The sequence below is a fragment of the Dipodomys ordii genome, unplaced genomic scaffold (genome assembly GCF_000151885.1).
Source record: "Dipodomys ordii isolate 6190 unplaced genomic scaffold, Dord_2.0 Scaffold153, whole genome shotgun sequence".
Classification (NCBI taxonomy): Eukaryota; Metazoa; Chordata; class Mammalia; order Rodentia; family Heteromyidae; genus Dipodomys; species Dipodomys ordii.
In genome coordinates this window covers 1,729,253-1,739,991 of record NW_012267369.1, presented here as the reverse complement: position 1 = coordinate 1,739,991, position 10,739 = coordinate 1,729,253, and the positions used below count along the sequence as shown (strand labels likewise).

General features: G+C 43.7%; 1 protein-coding gene across 1 annotated transcript in view; it reads right to left on the bottom strand.

Annotated features, from left to right (window-relative positions):
* The window catches only part of Kiaa1257 (KIAA1257 ortholog), a 32,134-nt gene that overhangs the window by 11,059 nt on the left and 10,336 nt on the right, over positions 1-10,739 (bottom strand). The window contains exons 6-8 of the mRNA XM_013032311.1: positions 6,639-6,760; positions 3,123-3,263; positions 1,535-1,719 (exon numbers count right to left, since the gene is read on the bottom strand). Of these exons, the coding sequence (XP_012887765.1) occupies positions 1,535-1,719; positions 3,123-3,263; positions 6,639-6,760 (448 nt within the window). The remainder of the gene's footprint in view (positions 1-1,534; positions 1,720-3,122; positions 3,264-6,638; positions 6,761-10,739) is intronic.

Here is a 10,739-nt window from a genome sequence, read left to right as displayed (position 1 = left end):
GGCTGGCTTTGAACCGCGATCCTCAGATCTCAGCCTCCTGAGTAGCTAGGATTATAGGCGTGAGCCACCGGCGCCCGGCCAGAATTTTTTTTTTTTAATGAGGTACAGTTGCCATGTGAGCATGGATGAATCCCACAGGATACACTATGAAATATCAACTAAATGCACAAAAAGTAGTAATAAAGGAATAGAGAAATGCATGAGACATTCAAAAATAAACAGCAAAAGCAAAGCCTTCTTTTTCAGCAATTGATCATGTGTAACTACAGTCAGGTTATTTTAAATAAGGGCAGCGATTGAGATTTTTTTGTACCAGTTGTGGGTCTTGAGCTTTGGGCTTGGGCACTGTACACATTTTTTTCTTGGGACTAGTGCTCTACCACTTAAGTCACAGCTCCACTTCTGGCTTTTTGGTAATTAATTCAAGATTACAGTGTCATAGACTTTCCTGCTTGAGCTGGCTTTGAACCACAATCCTCAAATTTCAGCTAGGATTACAGGCATGATACATCAGCGCCTGGCTAACAGATATTTCTTTTTAAGGTCCCCTGGCTGGGTGATCCTAGCTAGTCAGAAGAGTTATATGTCCTTATCGTGAAAAAATATTTCTGCAGCTTGAGGACAATGGACATCTACCCACATGATAAAATGGCATACATACACTGAGCCAATGTTAACGTCTTGACTTTAATATTGTGCTATCATTATGTAACAAATAGGCACTGGAGAAAATTGGAGGAGACATGGGTCTTGCTATGAATCTTTGCAACTTCCTATGAATTTACATTTCAATATGAAAAAGTATAATGAATCTGTATGGATATATTCACATTAAAACACATAAATAAGCAGTTTCAGAAGACAAAAGGAAGGTTCTACAGGCTTTGAGAAAAATAAAAAAGAGCATATATATATATATATATATGTATATATATATATGTATGTATGTATGTGTGTGTGTGTGTATATACACAGAATATACCAGAATATGAACAATGCTTTTAAAACTGAAAGAAAATGACTTAAGAAAACGATTTTTAACCTGTAGTTCTATAATCAGCCAAAATATCACCAAGTGAGAGGGTGGAAAAAAGGTATTTTCAGACATATGAAAAATAAGAGGGCTGGGGGGAGTATCACATTGACTTTTTTTCAAGAAGTTACTGGAGGATGTGCTCCAACAAGACCAGAATAAACCAAGAGGAACACAAAGCCCAGTACACAAACCCAATCAGGACAAGATCAATCAGCTGCAGCACCAAACCTGTCAGTTCACAAGTGAGCACCTGGATGGCTGTTGTTTTAACAGAGGAGCCACTATTTTCTGAACAGAAGTTAGTAACCAAGAACCTGTGTTGTGGTGAGGAACCTCAAATTTTGTGGCTCCTAGCCTCAGGAGTTTAATCTCTTTCATGTCTTCCTGTGGAATCCTGAGTGTCAGAATCCTCCTCAGTGACCTTTCTCAGAGCCACTGGAAGGTTTAGAGACGAAACGCAGAAAGAGCGTGTCACCCAGGGGTTCTGCTTGGTCTTACCTCTAGATCACTCACGGGCACAGGCTGTGAGGGAAGGCAGGAGGCACACTTGATCTTTATGGTCAGGGGGTTTAGGTCCTGCTTTTGCTCCTCTGTCATGATAGGAACTTCTGTTTTTAAACTCAAAAAGCAATCTAAAATGTTGGCAGACTTCTCACTGCCGCGGCTGACGACAGTGTAACATCCTGGGAAGAAACGCAGTGTTAGCCCTGGCTCTGGACAGCCACAGATCAGAGGGCACGCACTTCATGCTGAGTGGCGATTTAAGACTTCCAGCTTAGACTGTACCACCCACCACAGTAGAGCAATTAGAACTTAAATTAATTCATATTCAATGCAGTTTACAGTGCAGTTTTAATCCAGACATTCACAGATGCTGACCCTCAGCTGGCACCTGTGTGTGCACACAGTTCATCTTTCCAGCCCCCTTGCTGAAGTCCCAGGCCCAGCACTGGCCAGTCCACTGTCCGGGAGGGCAGGCACCACTCCCATCAGCCATCACTCAGTTCTGCAAAGTCGTTTACACGCATCACCCTTAAAATAATACTCTGGAACTGGGTGCCAGTGGTTCATGCCTAGAACCCTAGCTACTGAGGAGGCTGAGATCTGAGGATCATGGTTATGAGCCAGCCAGGGTCAGACAAATCTAAAAGACTATCATACCTAACTAACCAAAACTGGAGGTGTGACTCAAGTGGCAGAGCACCAGCCAGGAGCACAGAAAGCTGTGCAATGAGATGGATTAGGCTTTGACCCAGGAGAGTCTCAGGAGGTTCCAGCTCAACGACCAGAATCCACACCGCTCCAGAGGGTGGCCAATCCTACCTGCCAGTTAATAGTCCAAATGAGCTTTGAAATTGTTTTCTCTAAAATGAGGCTTCTGCGCGCGCGCGCACACACACACACACACACTACCCTTCTTTAAGCAAAAAACCCCACATAATTTTACAAAAAATATTCACCTTTCATATAGTAAAAATCTTATTGATTACAAAAATGGGAAAAAAAACAGCCAATAAATTGTGATTAAATGTAAGCAAAAGAATCTAATCCTTACTTTCCATTGACCTGAATTGCCTTGGGTAAGTTATTAACCTCTCTGAGTATGACAATGAAAAGCTCTGCTCACAACTCCACCCCCACAGGGTATTGAGAGAACGGGAGTTTCTCATGAGAAGACATAATCTCACATAGGTGACAGGCACCTAATGCTCAGAAAAACGTTTCTCTTTGCTCATTACTTTTACTACAGACTTCCTGAAACCTTGTAATTAAGTGCACACTAGCAACATCTTATTTAGAACTTACTTATTTAGAACTTACATTCTCACGTAAATTTCTTTGGATTTTAGAATCAAACAGACCTGAGCTCAAAACCTCACTTAGCACTCATTAGCTGTGTGATCCTGGGCAATGTACTTAACCTCTTGGGGCCTCTGTTTCTTCCTCTGTCCTTTGGAGACAGTTCCCCCACATATCTGAAGGGACAGTGAGGGTGAAGGGAGGTGGGAACACAGCAGGGGTTTGGTGGCCAGGAGCATCCCATGGGAGAATATCTAGGCAGAACTGCAGGGAACGTGTTAGCTACCAGCAAGGAGCGGCATCACCGCCAGCTGGAGAGAGAAGGTGCTCTGCTCCCAGGCCTCCGGCAATTTAGCTTCTATGTCATCTTCTGTTCGAGATTTCTTCCCTTTCTGTGGGTATTTCTTCTTCCACTCTGATTCTTTTTCTTTCAAAATGAAAGAAAGGAAATAAATTTTAACAGAAGTTCATCAGGCTACAATCCATGAAGTTCTATAGACAACCAGAAGCCTAGACTGGCAGGGGCGGCTGCTTATCCCCAGCAACTACAAGTGGTGACCAAGTGCACAGAAGTGATTCACAGACCAAGTTCCAGCTACACGTGGACGTTTGGAGACTGTGTCCTCATCACAGAGACCACCCGCAAATGAGCAGGCAGGGCCAGGCTCACCCCGATGAGGTGCACTCTTCAAAGGCAGCTCAGCCACGGGCTGGCAGTTCAGGCTTTGAGTCCTATCCCCCAAAGAGAGTGTGTCAGGACTTACTCTGATCCTCAGCTACCTAATCTGTCAAATGGGAGCAGCAGCACTCACTTTCCCTAGTGTTGAGAAGATAAAATGTGTAAAGACATACAAACACTCAGTGCAGCACCAAGCTCAGCTCAAGAAGAAAAGATGTGAGCCATTGGTTCAATAACATACAAGCCAATGGAACAGACTAGAACACAGAGGAGAACTGAACAAATGTCAGAGGTGGCATGTCAAGCCAATGGGCATACATAGACTCACAAGAAAACCACAGGGGCTGTCCACTGAAGTTGATTCCACCTATGAAATGAATTCCAGACTAAAGAAAGAAAACAGGAAATCACAGACAAATGTCTAAAAAACTATACTGACATCTAAACAACGAGAATTTCTCAGGGCTGGGAAGGTGGCTCAGTGGTAGAGCGCTTGCCTTGCATGCCTAAGGCCCTGGGTTTGATTCCTCAGCACCACATAAGAAAAAAGAAAAAAGCCGGAAGTGGCGCTGTGACTCAAGTCATAGAGCACTAGCCTTGAGCTGAAGAGCTGAGGGACAGTGCCCAGGCCCAGAGTTCAGGCCTCACCACTGGCAAAAAAAAAAAAAAAAGGAGAATTTCTCAGACATTAGCCAAAGCACAAACCAAGGAGGAAGAGTTAAATAATGTGTTCAGAGCAAGAGATCCTATGTCAAGTGATAAGCCACAGACCCGCATCTGGAAGAGTTACACATAACGTGCCATTTAATGACCCCTAAGATGTAAAATTAAAGCATGAAGCTCAATAAGATAAGCTTTTCCATTTTTTAATTATAAAGGTGATGTGTAGCGGGGTTACAGTTACATAAGTCAGGTGAAGAGTACATTTCTTTCTGGACAATGTCATCCCTTTCCTTGCTCCCTTCCATTTTTCTCTCCAATCTCCACCCATAACTTGTATAGTGCATGTTCAACACAGCATCCAGTACCACTGCTGCATTTGTTCACCCTTTGTCCCTCCACTTCAATCCCTCCCTTGCCTTCCAAAGACAGATAAACGGACAAACAAGACAAAGGAAAGGGCATGCTCCTCCAAGGAAAAGTTAGAGTATCTCTAATATCTTCTTTAAGAAAGGAAAAAAGAGCTGTCTATAATCCTAACTATTCAAGAGGCTGAGATCTTAGAATCATGGTTGAAAGCCAGCTCTGGTAGGAAAGTTTGTGAGACTCCAATTAACCAGCAAAAAGCCTGGAAGTGGAGCTGTGGCTCAAGTGGTAGAGCATTAGCCTTGAGCATAATCACTGAGTAACAGTGCCTAGGCCCTAAGTTCAAACCTCACAATCAACAAAAGAAAAAGAAAAAAAAAGCAACTGGGGAAATATAGAAAAATTCAACACCTAAACTTTGTGTACATAGTTGTTTTATTTCTCTAGAAATTTTCCTTTCTTTATTCTAAAATAAAAAGTATTTGAAAAAAATCTCATTAAAATACTTAACACATATTTTGTGTGTGCCAGTCCTGGGACTTGAACTCAGGGCCTGGGGACTGTCCCTGAGCTTTTATGCTCACGGATACTTAGCTCAACCACTTTGCCACAGCTACACTTCTGGCTTTTTGGTAGTTAATTGGAGATCAAAATCTCACAGTTTCTTGCCTGAGCTGACTTTGAGCTGCAATCCTGAGATCTCAGCCTCTTAAGGAACTGGAATTACAGATGTGAGCCACCAGTGCCCAGCCTTAAAGCATTTTTTTTTATTTTTTTTATTTTTTTGTCGGTCATGGGGCTTGAACTCTGGGCTTGGGTGCTGTCCTTGTGTCCTTCAGCTCTACCACTTGAGCCACAGCGCCACTTCCGGTTTACTGGTGGTTTATTGGAGATAAGAGTCTCACAGGCTTTCCTGCCCGGGCTGGCTTTGAACCGGGAGCCTCAGATCTCAGCCTCCTGAGAAGATAGCGTGAGCCACTGGCTTAAAGCACATTTTTAAAGGAATGGTGTTGTTTAATCTGGAAAGAAGAGACTCGAAGGAGTTGAGAGGTGCTCTGATGTGAAAGCAGACTTGTCTTCAAAGACCTTAAACGCGGGAATCCAGCAGACAGCCAACTCACAGCCACTTCCCTATGTGAAGGCCCATTTCAAAGCATGCCTGGTACCCACATGGCTCTACAAGTTTCCACCTCCTATTAGAGACCACTACTGAAAAACTGGTGAGGGGAATCTAGGCCAAGATCAAGGAGGACTCTTGTTGCCCCAGCGTCTGTCACTGTAGGAAAGGCCCCACCTGTGAGGTGCCCTTCCTGCCACCAAGGAAGCAAGACATTTCTTGTCATTCTGGGAGTCTTTCCCTAACTCCAACCAACCACGTACCTGCCCCTGCCACACCAGCTATCACATACAGTGGCAACTGTTCACCTGAAACTTTCCAGTAGACTTCAAAGACTTTCATGTCCATAGGTATAACATGATAGATCAGACACCCAGCAGCACTGGTGGAGTAGAGCTGGTAGAGGAATGTGTATATTATAGTAGCTACCATTTCAGTCAGATGCCAAAAAATCATATTGGAGTATACTGAATTTTAATAGGTTTTCTTTTTTTTTGGGGGGGGGTCCAGTCGAGGGGCCTGAACTCTGGGCCTGGGCGCTGTCCCTCAGCTCTTCAACTCAAGGCTAGCACTCTACCACTTGAGCCACAGCGCCACTTCCAACTTTTTTCTTTTTACGTAGGTGGTGCTGAAGAATCGAACCCAGGGCCTCATGCATGCAAGGCAAGCGCTCTACCACTGAGCCACCTTCCCAGCCCCGAATTTTAATAGATTTTTCCAAATTTATACTATGAAATTTCAAGGAGTCACATAGTAAGAACCTGCTAGAAGAAGAAAAAAAGGGGAAGAGGAGGAAAAGAAGAAAGAAATGGGGGAGGGGGGAAGAAAATTCAAAATCCCAACCTGGGAACTAGAGGTATAGCTCAAGTGGGAGAGCACCAGCCTTGAGTAGCAAAAGCTGAGCAAGAGTGTGAATCCCTGAGTTCAAGGCCACTCATAGCACGCATGCACACACACACACACACCTCATGCTAACTTACTTTGAGACTTATGTTTTTCTGATACGTTTGTTAAGCTACTTAATGATGTTCTCTCAATTAATTCCTTAATATCCAACATGGCAGTTCCTGCCAAAGAAGCTGTTGTTCTTGAAGTACTTCGTCTAGAAAATCCAGAGAGAAAAGTTAAGGAACACAAAATGTGCAGGGGCCAGATGTACGAATCTATTTTCTACACAAAATTACAGCAGATTTTTTTAAATGTGATCATGGTCCTCTTACCCAGTGATTCTCAAGTTAAATATACAGAGGAACATCTGGGACTCCTGACAAATAAAATGTGTACTTCACGAACCTGAGGAAGCCTGAAATTCCCCAGATGATGACAAAGCAGTCTGCAGACCACATGACACCTTCAAGGGACAAACGAATAGGAAATTTCACGGAAAATAACATGCTGTGTTTTTTTTTAATGTATCAAAAAGTATAAGAGATCTAGAAATTCACTTACTGGAATTATCCATGACATGTATAGGAAAAAATTAACTGTATTAATGGAACTAAAAGGAAGGTCTAATTAAGTGTAAGGATTTGTCATTATCATGGACAGAGAAACCTGACAACAAAATGAATGTCAAGCCAGGCACAGGTGGCTCATGACTATAATTCTAGCTACTTAGGAAGCTGAGATCTGAGGATTGTGGTTCAAAGTCAGCCCAGGCAGGAAAGTCTGTGAAACTCTTTTTTTTTTTTTTTTGGTCAGTCGTGGGGCTTGAACTCTGGGCCTCAGCACTGTCCCTCAGCTCTTCAGCTCAAGGCAAGCGCTCTACAACTTGAGCCACAGCGCCACTTCCAGTTTTCTAGTGGTTTGATAAGAGTCTCATGGACTTTCCTGCCCGGGCTGGCTTTGAACTGAGATCCTCAGATCTCAGCCTCCTGAGTAGCTAGGATTACAGGCATGAGCCTGGGGCGCCCGGCTGTGAAACTCTTATCTTCAATAAACCACCAGAAAACCATAAGTGATACTTTGGCTCAAGTGGTAGAGCACTTGCCTTAAGCTGAAGAGCTCAGGGACAGCACCCAGGCCCAGAGTTTAAGCCCCATGACTGACAAAAAAAAATTTTAATGTCAATTCTGCCCAAATTAACCTATACATTCAATGCAAAAACCATTTTTGTGAGAGGTTACATCAAGAAGGATGTAAAATATCTCCATTTTGGCTCTGTGAATGAGAACAATCTGTTGTCAAGGAGGAAACTAGATTCTAAAGAAAGAAAGAGGAAGGGAGCAAGAAACCACAAGGGAGGTGAAGGGACCCAGAAAGCTACAAAGCAACTACCCCAGTGGGAGAAAAGCAACAAGGAGAGCTGAGCCAGTATCTGGCTCCCTGATTGTGAGAAGAGAAATGGAGGACTGAAACAGAAGGCAAAATTAGATGGTCTGCCAACAGACTGTGAACTCTAGCTAGCCCTGGTTCGAGTACTGGGATTTGTGAGTCAGCAACTATCTGATCTAAGCCCTAGCCTTGGTAAAGAAAGGCATTCTGTGTCTCCTAGTTCCCCAGAGAACAAAGAGAAGTCACCATCTTGAGAGAAAAACTGTGGGGCTCTTCTGAGCCCCCTGGAGACTCTGCTCCTAGGCAAACTCAGCTCAATGATACAGTACAATGTGCCATAAGATTCAGGTGTAAGTCTGTCATAAGATGTAGTTGAGGAGAGGAGTGTCTGGCAGGAAGGGACAGGCTTGGGAAGCCTGGCTAGGTTAGTTGTTAAAGGGGGCTGGGTCTGGTAACTATTGTTTTTTTTTTTTTTTGTCAGTCGTGGGACTTGAACTCTGGGCCTGGGCGCTGTCCCTCAGCTCTTCAGCTCAAGGCGAGCACTCTACCACTTGAGCTACAGCGCCACTTCTGGTTTTTCTGGTGGTTTATTGGAGATAGGAGTCTCACGGTCTCTCCTGCCTGGGCTGGCTTTGAACCGCGATCCTCAGATCTCAGCCTCCTGAGTAGCTAGGATTACAGGCGTGAGCCACCAGCGCCCGGCTTGGTAACTATTGTTTTTTTTTTTTTTTGGGTCTAGTCGTGGGGCCTGAACTCTGGGCCTGGGCGCTGTCCCTCAGCTCTTCAGCTCAAGGCGAGCACTCTACCACTTGAGCTACAGCGCCACTTCTGGTTTTTCTGGTGGTTTATTGGAGATAGGAGTCTCACGGTCTCTCCTGCCTGGGCTGGCTTTGAACCGCGATCCTCAGATCTCAGCCTCCTGAGTAGCTAGGATTACAGGCGTGAGCCACCAGCGCCCGGCTTGGTAACTATTGTTTTTACCCATAAAGAACTGAAATGGAAACTCATCTGGCTGGAGGCCACCATTACAGGCAGCTAAGACCCCAAAACACAGGTGGGCCAGAGGTTAGCAATGAAAAACCTAGGAACCTTCTGGCCACAGAGCTGAGGCACCCCACAGCTACACAGACAGACATACACTCCACCCAGGAGAGATCCACACAGCCTGAGGTCAGGGCATCATGGTCCTCTGGGAAGTACCACTGTGCAGAGCCTGCTCCTTGCTTGTACACTGACTCTGAGGAAGACAGAGCCCTCACACCCAAATCTAAAGAAAATGATTTCCCTGCAGGGAGGTACACACACACACACACACACACACACACACACACACACAAATGATAGAAAATTCATACTTTTATATAAGACTTTGTTACTCTTTTGATTAAATTTTGTATTTGTTTAACTATATGGATTTCTTCTTGAATAGCTGAGATAGGCCATTTACTTTTTAGTTTTTACTTTTTAGTGTAGGGCATTTACCTGCTGCCATTTTTGTTGTTGTTGTTGTGGGGCTTGAACTCTGGGCCTGGGCACTGTCTCTTAGCACTTCAGCTCAAGGCTAGCGCTCTACCACTTGAGCCACAGCAACACTTCTGGCTTTTTCTGCTTATGTGGTGCTGAGGAATTGAACCCAGGGCCTCATGTATACAAGGCAAGCACTCTACCACTGAGCCACCTTCCCAGACCCAAGTGCTTTTTATCTTGAAATTCAACAAACAGAAAGAATAAGCATAGAATGATGTATCTATGTAGCCATGTCACTGTGAATAACAATTTCTTGCGTATTTAACCATTTTAATTCCTGTTTGATATTTACTTCTCTGTTGCTACACAAAACCGATCAAAGGAAAGTAAGCTTGTTTTACAAGCTGTATGCCTAAAAGCAGGTACTACTATTTATTTTACTGGCTTTTTTAAGTGATTCACTTTTGTAAGAATCAGATGGCATTATGTTTGTTGTACAATGCCATATTGGTATATGACATAACAGGAAACAGTATTATATGACATATTTATAAATACTGTAAAGAAAATATTGTGTTTCATGCACTTAGAAACTGGTTGTTTAAATTCCCCCAACTGGGTTGACCTTTGCTTTGCAGACACCTGTCCATACATTATGGTGAGTCTTACCAGCACAGACTAAATGTAATGTGGAAGTCTATTTCTAAATTCTGTTCCTTTGGAAGCAATTGCCAGGTCATCATAATTCTGACTTTCCTCCAGTAATGTTAACTTTTAAAATTAATTTTCAGTAAAGAAAATTTTAACTTTAAAAAAAAAAAGCGGTACAGCCGGCACCAGTGGCTCATGCCTGTAATCCTAGCTACCAGAGAGCCTGAGATCTGAGGATTGTGGTTTAAAGCCAGCCCCACCAGAAAACCGGAAGTGGCACTGTGGCTCAAGTGGTGGAACACTAGCCTTGAGCTGAAGAGCTGAGGGACAGCGCCCAGGCCCTGAGTTCAAGCCCTACAAGAAGAAAAAAGTCCTGTGCATGTTACCTATTGGTAACTTATGAAAATATATGATAACTATACGGAACATTAAATGTCATTATCAAACTGCTAAAATGAAATTCTAATGTTTTCCATTTACTGGGACAGGCCATCTCATGCACTGAACTTCCTTCATGGGAAATACATCTATTGTTAAGCATTTCTGCTGTGTTGACCATTTTAAATTGACATGTGATATGGCCTTTTTTTTCCGGTCAGTCATGGGGCCTGAACTCTGGGCCTGGGCGCTGTCCCTCAGCTCTTCAGCTCAAGGCGAGCGCTCTACCACTTGAGCCACAGCACCACTTC